Genomic DNA, 14,522 nt, shown 5'->3' on the forward strand with positions numbered 1-14,522 from the left:
GTGGGCCTTGGGTCCCCAGTGGGTGGGCCTGGCTCCACCCATGGTTGCGCCCCTGCCCAGTCATTTTGTTCACTATAGTTTTATATTTTCACCAATGTGTATATTTGTGTAATGAAATGGTGACATTGCAAGCCCCACGAGTTAGCATTTTATTACATCCACACACACAGCCACTCATTTAACATGCACTCCAGCTGAGCAGTATATCAGCTCGGCAGCAGGCAGGAAGTGGCTACAGCCTCCTCCTCGAACAGGGACACAGCCAGGCAGGCCCAGTGGACAGCACAGTAGAGCAGTGTTATGGTACAGTAGTCCAGCCGCTGGCCCGAAGTGACCCTGCCTGCAGTGTGGGAGCAGCTGGAAGAGAATGGAACAGAGATGCTCTCTGCCTGGGTGACAGACAGAGAGAGGCAGGCAGACGGACGGGTGACTGGCAGCTGATTCAGTTGCTTGCTGGCCCAGCAGTTCTATTCAAATCAAATTAAAGTTTGGGGACACCTCATTCATGGGTTTTTCTTTATTTTAACTCTTTACTAGATTGTAGAATAGTAGTGAAGACATCAAAACTATGAAATAACACATGAAATCATGTAGTAACCAAAAAAGTGTTAAACATATCCAAATATATTTTTGTTTCTTCAAAGTAGCCACCCTTTGCCTTGACGACGGCTTTGCACACTCTCAGCGTTCAACCAAATTCATGAGGTAGTCACCTGGAATGCTTTTCCAACATTCTTGAAGGAGTTCCCACATGTGCTGAGCACTTGTTGGCTGCTTTTCCTTCACTATGTGGTCCAACTCATCCCAAACCATCTCAATTGGGTAGAGGTTTGGTGATTGTGGAGGCCAAGTCATCTGATGCAGCACTCCATCACTCTCCTTCTTGGCCAAATAACCCTTCCATAGCCTGAAGGTGTGTTTTGGGGCATTGTCATGTTGAAAAACAAATGATTGTGATGGGATGACGTATCGCTGCAGAATGCTGTGTTAGCCATGCTGGTTAAGTGTGCCTTGAATTCTAAATAAATCAGAAAGTGTCAGCAGCAAAGTACCCCACACCATCACACCACCACCTCCATGCTTCGCGGTGGGAACCACACTTGCGGAGATCATCTGTTCAACTACTCTGCATCTCACAAAGACACCGTGGTTGGAACCAAAAATCTCAAATTTGGACTCCCAGTCTAGAGGACAGATTTCCACCGATTTAATATCCATTGATCGTGTTTCTTGGCACAAGCAAGTCTCTTCTTATTGGTGTCCTTTAGTAGGGGTTTCTTTGCAGCAATTTGACCATGAAGACCTGATTCACACAGTCTCCTCTGAACAGTTGATGTTGAGATGTTACTTGAACTCTGAATCATTTATTTGGACTGTAATCTGAGGTGCAGTTAATTGCCGCTTTCTGAGGCTGGTGACTCTAACTCTGTAGCAGAGGATACTCTGGGTCTTCCTTTCCTGTGGCAGCCCTCATGAGAGACAGTTTCATCATAGTGCTTGATGGTTTTTGCGACTGCACTTAAAGAAAGGGGGGTGTATGGCAATATACCACTGCTAAGGGCTGTATCCAGCCACCGTCCAAGAACAGCCCTTAGCCGTAGTATATTTATATCATACCCTCTTGGGCCTTAATGCTTAATTATACTGCAAGTACTATGCTATTTACTCGACATGGCACTTGCATGAATGATGAAATGTAAATAACATAACACACAACATGATAGCCAGTGAATTATGTTTTGTTACTGCGCAGTTTGTCAAGTACCATGGTCTTTACTTAGACTGACTTGCATGCACTCATACAAACAAGATGGCACATGCCAACACAAACTGGAGGAAAGGTCAATGTCCTGAAGAAACATTTTCTGCTTGCTTCAGCTGTCCAAAAGTATGTTTTATGGTAGTGGAATTAGTTTAGATGTTTAAATTGATACATACCAACACTTCAAATAACAACGTACTGTAGGCTACAATGAGCTCCAAAAGTATTGGGACGGTGCAAATTATTTTGTTTTGGAACTGTACTCCAGCACTTTTGGATTTGAAATTATAGATATTTTACAAGGTTAGAGTGCAGACTCTCAGATTTAATTTGAGATTTGCATCCATAAGGGGTGAACCGTATAGAAATTACAGCACAGTCCCCCTATTTATTTATTTTAATTTTAATTTGAACATTTTATTTAACTAGGCAAGTCAGTTAAGAACAAATTCTTATTTACAATGATGGCCTACCGGAGAACAGTGGGGTAACTGCCTTGTTCAGAGGCAGAATGACTTTGTCAGCCCAGGGATTCAATCCAGCAACCTTTCGGTTGTGTGTATTAAGTTAAGTATTTGGTCCCATATTCATAGCACGCAATGACTACAACAAGCTTGTGAGTCTACAAATTTGTTGGAGGCATTTGCTGTTTATTTCGGTTGTGTTTCAGCTTATTTTGTGCCCAATAGAAATTAATGGTAAATAATGTATTGTCATTTTGGAGTCGCTTTTATTGTAAATAAGAATAGAATGTTTCTAAACACTTCTACATTAATGTGGATGCTACCATGATTACAGATAACCCTGAATTAATTGTGAATAATGATACGTGAGAAAGTTGGAGGCATAAATATAATACCCCCCCAAAACAATTCTAACGTCCCCTGTCTTGGGGGTATGCTATTTGTGCGTCTAACTTTCTCACTCATCGTTATTCACGATTAATTTAAGACTATCCGTATTCAAGATGTAATCATTGCGTGCTTGCAAAATGGAACCAAATACTAAACTTTTTACTACTATAATTCACATATAAGTGAATTTGTCTCAATACATTTGGTCCCCTAAAATGGGAGGACGATGTACAAAAAGTGCTGTAATTTCTAAGCGGTTCACCCGATATGAATGAAAATACCCTCAAATTAAAGCAGACAGTCTGCACTTTAGTCTTATAGTCATTGTATCATTTCAAATCCAAAGTTCTGGAGTACAGAGCCAAAACAACAACACGTGTTACTGTCCCAATACTTGTGTGATGTATTGTATAACATACCACATGTACTAATCACACAAATTCAGAAACCCAATACCGGCACATCAATCCAGTGTGTTGATGCCTTTTAAAGTGCTTCTGAACCTGGCCTAATTGGAAATCAATCCAAAAACCCTCTCTGTCAATTTTCGCAATGCTCTTACTGCTAATGCTAAGGCTATTACTGCTAATGTTACCATAGCTAATATGAACTTCACTGTCTATTCATTTCAGTGGAGCTTGGTTGAGTGTCACACCAATACTGTATTGTATCCTCTCTATGCTAAAGCTAAACTAGGTTGTGTTAATTAGGCACCAAACGAAAGAAAACAGACTAAAACGGGGAGGGGTGACTATCTGGACTTGGCTAATAAGAAATAAAGATTTTCATTTTTCTTTGTTATACGCTTTTACATGTTTTCCCTCTGAACGCTACCCCAATTCAGCAATGAAGAATAAAACAAATGGAAAACTAAGCTTTTGCGATATCTTTTGTGTGCAAAGCCTTTACATCTAAACATCCCTGATAGCGTCCTCATGCCACCCCTGTTCTGTGTTTCCCTGTTTAACCCGCAGGGTAAAGCGTACCGGGACAAGCAGCTGATCTACCTAAAGGACCACCTAGACCGGTACTATCACAGCCGTGACAGAAAGTGGATCGTTCTCTTCCCAGAAGGCGGCTTCTTGCGCAAGCGGCGGGAAACCAGCCAGGCATTCGCCAAGAAGAACTCGCTTCCTCACCTGACGCATGTGACGCTGCCGCGGCTGGGTGCCACTCAGGTGATCCTGAAGACCCTGGGGCCGCAGCAGGAGAACGGCTGCCTGGGGACAGAGGCCAGCACAGTGCACCGTAGCCAGTCAGGTGGGTGACGAACACACACACACACACACACACCACGTTCTTCCGTTTCACCTTACTCTGCCTCGAAATCTCCGGTCATCACCTGAGGTCTTAGTGGGCTGTGACACACCTGCAACCTGTCTTCACCTCCTCCCCTCTAATCCTGTGGTTACACTCCCCTGCAGCCAGTCACTTCTGTCTGTACCTGTCTATCCCTTCACCTATTATAGTCATCTAGGGCCAGGTCAGCCTCCAGGGCTCACCAAGCAAAGGTCTCCTTTGTTTAAATCAGGGTTGGGGGTCGGTCGATTCAGGAAGTGATTTAAAATGTATAAAACTATTATTTTGATATAAATAGCTTCTCGCTTTCAGGTTATTGAGAAGTCATAAAAAACAGGTGCCCTTTTTTCAATTATTGAATTGGAATTTCAGTTTACTCTCTGAATTGATTGACTTTAATTGGAATTGACCCCAACTTTAAACATTATTTTACCTGATTTCAGGTAAAGCCTCACGATTCCTTGAAAAAGTGTTATCAGGACGCATCACCATGAGTCACTTCCTGCTCTTGACCTTCCCAACTCAGTACTCATGCATGTGCTTCCCAGAGTGCAACACCTCTAGCTCCATACTTTACAAATTGGGGAGAGGGCGGGGGATTATGGGTACTGAACTAATAATCAGACAGGCAATTTTGGCTGTAAAAAGTGACACAATAAAATAACAATAGGGGGACCTGTACTGAGTCAGTGTGCAGAGGGTACAGGTTAGTCGAGTTCATTTGTGCATGTAGATAGGCGTAAAATGACTATGCATAGATAATAAACAGTGAGTAGCAGCAGTGTAAAAACAAAGGGGGGGGTCAGTCAATGTAAATAGCCCGGGTGGCCATTTGATTAATTGTTCCAAGAAGCCAGTTTTTCAGACTGAGCCGTATATGCCACTCCACAGAGGATTATCTAGAAAAAGCATCGGAGATGCGCATTAGGTTTCTAAGAGCCTATTCGCCACAATGTGTGGATGAAGCTCTTAATTAATTTGACATTGAGAAAAACACGAGATGAACTACTACATGCTTCTACACCTGCATTGCTTGCTGTTTGGGGTTTTAGGCTGGGTTTCTGTACAGCACTTTGAGATATCAGCTGATGTACGAAGGGCTATATAAATAAATTTGATTTGATTTGATTTGATTTACTACATAAAGAACCTGCTAAAGCTAAAGAACACTCTGTAATGTTCACAACCACATACTTTGAACTCGCGAAAAGTGGGAGACGCGGTCAAGAAACACTGGCATGTTTTATCATCGGGACCCAGCTTTTACCGTCTGAATTTAAAAATCCACCACTTATTGTGTATAGGAGAGGTCGCAATTTACGCGATTCATGCCAACTGCCAGCCACTAAAGACAATCAGCCAGGCTCTTTTATGCCCTCTTCCAAATGGTAGCTATAAATGCAGAGGATGCGCACAGTGCAACAATATGATGAAGTGTGAATATGTCTGCCACCCACACACAGGAAAACGGTTCCAAATAAATGACATTATTACGTGTTCCACCACCCATGTTATTTACAATATTAAATGTCCATGAGGGCTGTGCTATGTATGTAAAACCTCTCATCCTCTCAAACAGAGAATCTGTGAACATTAAAGTTAAATCAGGAGAAACGACAGGGATTATCCAGTCGCAGTACATTTCAAAGACCTGAAGCATGACATTTCTACCTTTTTTAGATTTTGTGGCATAGAGAAAGTTAAGATATCAGACAGGGGAGTTAATATCAATGAATCTCTGAGTAAAAGATGATGTTTTTGGATTTTCTCCCTCCAGACATTATTTCCTAAAGGACGTAATGATGAAATTATGTTGTATGTTGTAAATTTGAGCATGAATTATGTCCCTATTTAAGATTACTCTGTTTTTCATACGATGTACCCAATGACTAATGAAAACTTGCTATTTCCTCATTGTGGTTTTACAGAAATGCATATTGTTATATTTGATAGCGCTTATGTTTTTCCTTCGCCTCCAACCCCTTTCGATGCGTGGAACAGATGTGGTTGGGGCTAGGTCTACATAAGGGTGCAATTATTATTTTTTTTACTCACAAAAGCTCTGACAAAGGCCGTGAGGCCGATGCGTAAGCTTATTAAAGATCAGTGATGCTATCGAGCAGTGTGCGGTTTCCTTTTTCCTTCATCTTGTTCAACTGTTACCATGCACCTGCAAAAAAGATTGCTCAGATGTGCTAGTGCCTTTTGTATTTTGACACCAAGGAACTTGAAACTCTCGACCCGCTCCATTACAGCCCCGTATATGTGAATGGGGGCTTGTTTTACCTCCCCCCCCCTTTTCCTGTAGTCCACGATCAGTTCCTTTTGTCTTGCTCACTTTAAGGGAAAGTTTGTTGTCCTGACACCATACTGCCAGTTCTCTGACCTCCCCATAGGCCGTCTCATCGGTGTCGGTGATCAGTGTCGTCAGCAAACTTAATGATGGTGTTGAAGTTGTGCTTGGCCACGCAGTCGTGGGTGGACAGGGAGTACAGGAGGGGACTAAGAATGCACCCCTGAGGGGCTTCCCAGTGTGGCAGATGTGTTGTTGCTTACCCTTACCACCTGGGGGCGGCCCATTGGGAAGTCCAGGATCCAGTTGAAGATGGAGGTGTTTAGTCCCAGGGTCCTTAGCTTAGTGATGAGCTTTGAGGCCACTATGGTGTTGAATGCTGAGCTGTAGTCAATATACCTCCACAGGCCAAATGTTGTTACACTGTCAGTGAACCACATGTCTGACTCCCAAAACTCACAATTGTCACTGGTATCTTCTTTAATAAATATTTGGTGCTGTAGTCAGGGTAAGTCTGACAGACCACTGAGTTATTCTTTCAAACTACCGTAGTGTTCCTGTGAATTTTGTGGCACTCATCCTATAAATAGAATGTGTGCAGATCTTGCTCAAATGGGAGTTTTATATTGGGCTGGTTGCCTGTCGAGAACACGCTTTCAAAACCTCAAACCATAAAATCATCACTTCTCTGTTGTGTTGCCCTCTGAGAATACTGTTTTAAATGGGGGTGGTGGGCAGGATGGAGGAGGGGTGGGACACAAACACACACACAGTGTCTCACACGTACGAAGGAGGCGGAAATTGCAACAGAGGTCCCCTGGAACCCCAGCGGCGATCTACAGTAGAGTAATTTCCCCGTCTTGGGACCAAGCCTAAATAAACTGACTGACTAGTTTATGCATCTCCGCAAATTAAGAAAATGCTCTGAAAATGAAACCTTTATTTTCCCCTTCATTTTCTCCTTAACCTCATTTTTTTCTTCCATCAATCCATCCATCAGGACTGGCCTTAATTGAGCTCTGCCCCTCCTGTCCACTGCTGACAACCAGCCCCCTAGCCAATCAATAAGCCTCACCTAATGGCCCACTGAGTTTGGGAAACAAAGACTGCACACAGTGGCAGGCTGCACATACCCACACACAGGCAGGAGCCCCCACACACACAGACAGACAGGCGCACGCACACACCATCACTCACGTGCACATGCACTTTGGAATTCCCTGGCTTTAGCTCAAAATCCATTTTAAATGAGTCCTGTTGCCTTTCTCGTAATTGTAAGACCGTGTTGAGGCCAGCAGTATTGAGTGCGTGGCTAAGGGATCTAGCCACCATGGGGGTTGCTAACTCCTGTGTCCTGCAATAACTCTGTGCTTACAGCTGAGCTATCCAATACATCCAGGTCTGTTGGAAAGTGTTCATACATGTAGAAAATACCTTGCATAGAAGTTGCAAGTCTTCCTTGGTGAATTTGTTTTCCAATAAAAAATCATGTAATTTAAGAATTGGGAAATGTAATGATGGGGCTTGATGATTATTGGAAAATGTGTGAACATTATTTTTTGTGAATTAATTTTTCATTTTGTCATAAGGTTGGTAGCAACATGTGGAAATCATCTGTTTCAGTGCAAGTCAACTACAAAACCCACAATACAATGCTCTATGTGCTAGGTAGTTGACTGGTAGCAAGCATAGCTACACACAATAATACTCAAGTCCAATATCACCAGGTGAAGTAGCTAGTTAGCTGTAAAATCGCCAGCCATCTGACTCACACAGCAGACAATGGGCCTCTCGGAGGAAATGGGATCTGATGTGAATGTGAGCGCAGCACCATCACGGCTGTGTATCGGCTCCACAACGTCACCTGGGGTAAATACTGTCACCCACAACAGCACAGAGACTGTTTGAACCCAGAACCGTGACAAGCAAGCGGCCGAGCATCTCGCTGTTGGCTTAGGGGCTATTCTCAAAGGTACCGATACTCAAGAGACATTATTGTAATGTAGAGTTGCAGAAATCTCCTGTCTGGAGTGCTACCTCCGGAGTTTGTGCACAACACTGGCACAACAGCTGCCCCTCTCCAAGGCAGGGCAGTGTAAACAGAATTGTCTCGTTCAGCCCAACACTTCTACAGTATAAATGATAATGCTTTTGAAACATACCCTCGTAAAACTGCCTATACTACCGATCCTTGACTTTGGCGATGTCATTTACAAAATAGCCTCCAGCACACTACTCAACTAATTGGATGCAGTCTATCACAGTGCCATCCGTGCCGTCACCAAAGCCCCATATACTACCCACCACTGCGACCTGTATGCTCTCGTTGGCAGGACCCACCCGTAGCACACGCTCCAGCAGGTATATTTTAACTGGTCATCCCCAAAGCCAACTCCTCCTTTGGCCGCCTTTCCTTCCAGTTCTCTGCTGCCAATGACTGGAACGAATTGCAAAAATCACTGAAGCTGGAGACTCATATCTCCCTCACTAACTTTAAGCGTTAGCTGTCAGAGCAGCTCACCGATCACTGCAGCTGTACACAGCCAATCTGTAAATAGCCCATCCAACCAACTACCTACCTCATCCCCATATTGTTTTTCTGCTATTTTGCACACCAGTATTTCTACTTGCACATCCTCATCTGCACATATATCCTTCCAGTGTAAATTGCTCAATTGTAGTTACTTCTCCACTATTGGCCGATTTATTGCCTTACCTCCTTGCTTCATTTGTACACTCTGTATACAGATTGATTTTTCTATTGTGTTATTGACTGTACGTTTGTTTATTCCATGTGTAACTCTGTTGTTTTTGTTGCACAGCTTTGCTTTATCTTGGCCAGGTTGCAGTTGTAAATGAGAACTTGTTCTCAACTGTCCTCCCTGGTTAAATTTAAAAAAAATCATAAACATCCCTGGGTCGACTCCTCTTTTCAGTTCGTTGCAGCTAGCGACTGGAACGAGCTGCAACAAACACACAAACTGGACAGTTCTCAATCTCTTCATTCAAAGACTCAATCATGGACACTCTTACTGTCTTTACCTTCTTGACCGTTTGTGCTGTTGACTGTGCCCAATATGATACTTCCGGCGCCGACAGAGATGGCCGCCTCGCTTCGCGTTCCTAGGAAACTATGCAGTTTTTTGTTTTTTTTTTCCGTGTTATTTCTTACATTAGTACCCCAGGTCATCTTAGGTTTCATTACATACAGTCGAGAAGAACTACTGAATATAAGATCAGCGTCAACTCACCATCAGTACGACCAAGAATATGACTTTCGCGAAGCGGATCCTGTGTTCTGCCTTTTACCCAGGACAACGGAATGGATCCCAGCCGGCGACCCAAAAAACGACTCCGTAAAAGAGGGAAACGAGGCGGTCTTCTGGTCAGACTCCGGAGACGGGCACATCGTGCACCACTCCCTAGCATTCTTCTCGCCAATGTCCAATCTCTTGACAAGGTTGATGAAATCCGAGCAAGGGTAGCATTCCAGAGGGACATCAGAGCCTGTAACGTTCTTTGCTTCACGGAAACATGGCTCACTGGAGAGACGCTATCGGAGTCGGTGCAGCCAGCGGGTTTCTCCACGCATCGCGCCGACAGAAATAAACATCTTTCTGGTAAGAAGAGGGGCGGGGGCGTATGCCTTATGGCTAACGAGATGTGGTGTGATCACAGAAACATACAGGAACACAAATCCTTCTGTTCACCTGATTTAGAATTCCTCACAATCAAATGTCGGCCGCATTATCTACCAAGAGAATTCTCTTCGATTATAATCACAGCCGTATATATTCCCCCCAAGCAGACACATCGATGGCTCTGAACGAACTTTATTTGACTCTTTGCTGGAATCCATACATCCTGAGGCTGCATTCATTGTAGCTGGGGATTTTAACAAGGCTAATCTGAAAACAAGACTCCCTAAATTGTATCAGCATATCGATTGAGCAACCAGGGCTGGCAAAACCTTGGATCATTGTTATTCTAACTTCCGCGACGCATATAAGGCCCTGCCCGCCCTCCTTTCGGAAAAGCTGACCACGACTCCATTTTGCTGAACCCTGCCTACAGACAGAAACTAAAACAAGAAGCTCCCACGCTGAGGTCTGTCCAACGCTGGTCCGACCAAGCTGATTCCACACTCCAAGACTGCTTCCATCACGTGGACTGGGATATGTTTTGTATTGCATCAGACAACAACATTGACGAATACGCTGATTCGGTGTGCGAGTTCATTAGAACGTGCGTTGAAGATGTCGTTACCATAGCAACGATTAAAACATTCCCAAACCAGAAACCGTGGATTGATGGCAGCATTCGCGTGAAACTGAAAGCGTGAACCACTGCTTTTAATCAGGGCAAGGTGACTGGTAACATGACCGAATACAAACAGTGCAGCTATTCCCTCCGCAAGGCTATCAAACAAGCTAAGCGTCAGTATAGAGACAAAGTAGAATCTCAATTCAACGGCTCAGACACAAGAGGCATGTGGCAGGGTCTACAGTCAATCACGGACTACAAAAAGAAAACCAGCCCAGTCACGGACCAAGATGTCTTGCTCCCAGGCAGACTAAATAACTTTTTTGCCCGCTTTGAGGACAATACAGTGCCACTGACACGGCCTGCAACGAAAACATGCGGACTCTCCTTCACTGCAGCCGAGGTGAGTAAAACATTTAAACGTGTTAACCCTCGCAAGGCTGCAGGCCCAGACGGCATCCCCAGCCGCGCCCTCAGAGCATGCGCAGACCAGCTGGCTGGTGTGTTTACGGACATATTCAATCAATACCTATACCAGTCTGCTGTTCCTACATGCTTCAAGAGGGCCACCATTGTTCCTGTTCCCAAGAAAGCTAAGGTAACTGAGCTAAACGACTACCGCCCCGTAGCACTCACTTCCGTCATCATGAAGTGCTTTGAGAGACTAGTCAAGGACCATATCACCTCCACCCTACCTGACACCCTAGACCCACTCCAATTTGCTTACCGCCCAAATAGGTCCACAGACGATGCAATCTCAACCACACTGCACACTGCCCTAACCCATCTGGACAAGAGGAATACCTATGTGAGAATGCTGTTCATCGACTACAGCTCGGCATTTAACACCATAGTACCCTCCAAGCTCGTCTTCAAGCTCGAGACCCTGGGTCTCGACCCCGCCCTGTGCAACTGGGTACTGGACTTCCTGACGGGCCGCCCCCAGGTGGTGAGTGTAGGCAACAACATCTCCACACCCCGCTGATCCTCAACACTGGGGCCCCACAAGGGTGTGTTCTGAGCCCTCTTCTGTACTCCCTGTTCACCCACGACTGCGTGGCCACGCACGCCTCCAGCTCAATCATCAAGTTTGCGGATGACACAACAGTGGTAGGCTTGATTACCAACAACAACGAGACGGCCTACAGGGAGGAGGTGAGGGCCCTCAGAGTGTGGTGTCAGGAAAATAACCTCACACTCAACGTCAACAAAACTAAGGAGATGATTGTGGACTTCAGGAAACAGCAGAGGGAACACCCCCCTATCCACATTGATGAAACAGTAGTGGAGAGTGTACTAAGTTTTAAGTTCCTCGGCATACACATCACACGCAAACTGAATTGGTCCACTCACACAGACAGCATCGTGAAGAAGGCGCAGCAATGCCTCTTCAACCTCAGGAGGCTGAAGAAATTCGGCTTGTCACCAAAAGCACTCACAAACTTCTACAGATGCACAATCGAGAGCATCCTGGCGGGCTGTATCACCGCCTGGTACGGCAACTGCTCCGCCCACAACCGTAAGGCTCTCCAGAGGGTAGTGAGGTCTGCACAACGCATCACCGGGGGCAAACTACCTGCCCTCCAGGACACCTACACCACCCGATGTTACAGGAGGGCCATAAAGATCATCAAGGACAACACCCACCCGAGCCACTGCCTGTTCACCCCGCTATCATCCAGAAGGCGAGGTCAGTACAGGTGCATCAAAGCTGGGACCAAGAGACTGAAAAACAGCTTCTATCTCAAGGCCATCAGACTGTTAAACAGCAACCACTAACATTGAGTGGCTGCTGCCAACACACTGACTCAACTCCAGCCACTTTAATAATGGGAATTGATGGGAAATGATGTAAAATATATCACTAGCCACTTTAAACAATGCTACCTAATATAATGTTTACATACCCTACATTATTCATCTCATATGTATACGTATATACTGTACTCTGTCATCTACTGCATCCTTATGTAATACATGTATCACTAGCCACTAACTATGCCACTTTGTTTACATACTCATCTCATATGTATATACTGTACTCGATACCATCTACTGTATCTTGCCTATGCTGCTCTGTACCATCACTCATTCATATATCTTTATGTACATATTCTTTATCCCCTTACACTTGTGTATAAGACAGTAGTTTTGGAATTGTTAGTTAGATTACTTGTTGGTTATTACTGCATTGTCGGAACTAGAAGCACAAGCATTTCGCTACACTCGCATTAACATCTGCTAACCATGTGTATGTGACAAATAAAATTTGATTTGAATAATGTTTGTAACATGTTTTGTGCTGCTACCATGTTGTTATGTTGTGTTGCTCCCATGCTGTGTTGTCACGTGTTGCTGCCTTGCTATGTTTTTGTCTTTGGTCTCTCTTTTTGTAGTGTTGTCTCTCTTGTTGTGATGTGTGTTTTTGTCCTATATTTATATATTATTTTTATTTCGTTTTTGTCCCAAGCCCCCGTTCCGGCTGGAGGCCTTTTGTCTTTTGTTAGGGCGTCATTGTAAATAAGAATTTGTTCTTAAACTGACTTGCCTAGTTAAATAAAGGTTAAATAAATACATTTAAAAAATTATAAATCTTTTTTTTGTGTGAGAACCATGATGGAAACTTTTTTTTCTTTTTTTTCTTACATGGGAATTTACCTGCAAAAGGTTTTTTTATGTTCACTATGTCATCACGCAACAAGTCAGTTTAATGGAAACACACCTCTGCTGGGAAAATGCGTATAGTGTGTTTATGCAGATTTTTGGGATATTCGCATGAAAATCTGTCGCCAATTGGATGGAAACCTAGCTACAGACAGAGACGACTGCAGATGGACAATATAACTAACCAGGCTGAGCTAGCTTTATGTTTATGCAAGGCCTTTGTATCTGTAATAAAACATATATTCTCATACAGTATGTCATCACTATTGTGGCGATTTAATTATTCCAGTCCTTAATTTATTTAAAATAACGTAAATATATGGGTCTATTTTAGGCTACAAATACACAGCTTAGGCTATAGATGCATGACGTTACTGCTTCATTTCCCCTAGCCAGGCCCAGATATGATCAGAGCGCATTGGCTTCTCTAGGCTACCTGCAGCTGTGGTTATCAGAAGGCTACAGTTGATCAGACTGAAGTGCAGATTAATTGTGCATGAGTTGACAAATCATGAGGCATGAAAGGGGGGATTGGTGGATATGAATTCACTTATGAATTCACTTATACCCACGTTTTCAGTTGCAATTTCCTTTTACTACATGTACTGATTTGCCTGATATTGCTAAAAATGAAGACTGGTATGTTGTAAGGTAGGCCTGTTGTACTGTTATATTCGTATGGGAGGGTTAATCATTCATCTTTCATAGGCTAGCGTTACTTACAGACATGCTGTTAGCAACTGTGTGTTTTTTTTCTTGAAGCAAAAATGTAATGTGTAGCCTCTAGATGAGAAAGTAAATCCTTTGTCTGCACATGCTTGGGAATTGTTGCATTATTCAAGAGTGTAATGTGGTTTGGTTCCATTATTCAAACGTGTAATATGGTTAAGTGGAAAAGTCACTTGCATGCTTACTGGCTGGTTTTAGTAAGCTTTATATGGGATTTTCCCATGTGCCAGTGGCCAATCACAGGTGTCTATTAAACCCCTGTTTCAGTAGAAGGTATGAACAAGGAACCTCCTGATTGGTTAAAAGTGTGGCCTGACTTTCCTTTTTGCCAAGGAGACATTTGTCCCTGCCTGCATCTTAAATGGTGCCCTATTCTCTCTATAGTGCACTACTACCCATGAGTCCTGGTCCAAAGTAGTGCACTATATATTTAGAATAGGGTGCCATTTGGGATCCCTGTGTATGCTCCCTCCATCATAACTGTTTACAGCAGCCAGGCTACTCCGATGTCTTATCAAATGAGTGGCTGTGCTGTCATTACAGTATTGTTTGTTGCTGGTGTACATGGATGTAGAGCGAGCTTGGCAACACACCTGTTTCGGAGCTGGCGCCAAGCTATTACCTACATATTACCTACCCAAGGATAGGTGTTCTGTTG

At 43.8% G+C, this 14,522-nt stretch overlaps 1 protein-coding gene across 2 annotated transcripts in view; it reads left to right on the forward strand.

Moving 5' to 3' along the window:
- Positions 1 to 14,522, forward strand: part of LOC135557476 (acyl-CoA:lysophosphatidylglycerol acyltransferase 1-like) — an 82,740-nt gene that overhangs the window by 44,262 nt on the left and 23,956 nt on the right. For both annotated transcript variants that reach the window (XM_064990747.1, XM_064990748.1), the window contains one exon: positions 3,591 to 3,876. In XM_064990747.1, the coding sequence (XP_064846819.1) occupies positions 3,591 to 3,876 (286 nt within the window). The remainder of the gene's footprint in view (positions 1 to 3,590; positions 3,877 to 14,522) is intronic.

The sequence above is a fragment of the Oncorhynchus masou genome, chromosome 16 (assembly GCF_036934945.1).
Source record: "Oncorhynchus masou masou isolate Uvic2021 chromosome 16, UVic_Omas_1.1, whole genome shotgun sequence".
In the NCBI taxonomy this organism is placed as follows: domain Eukaryota; kingdom Metazoa; phylum Chordata; class Actinopteri; order Salmoniformes; family Salmonidae; genus Oncorhynchus; species Oncorhynchus masou.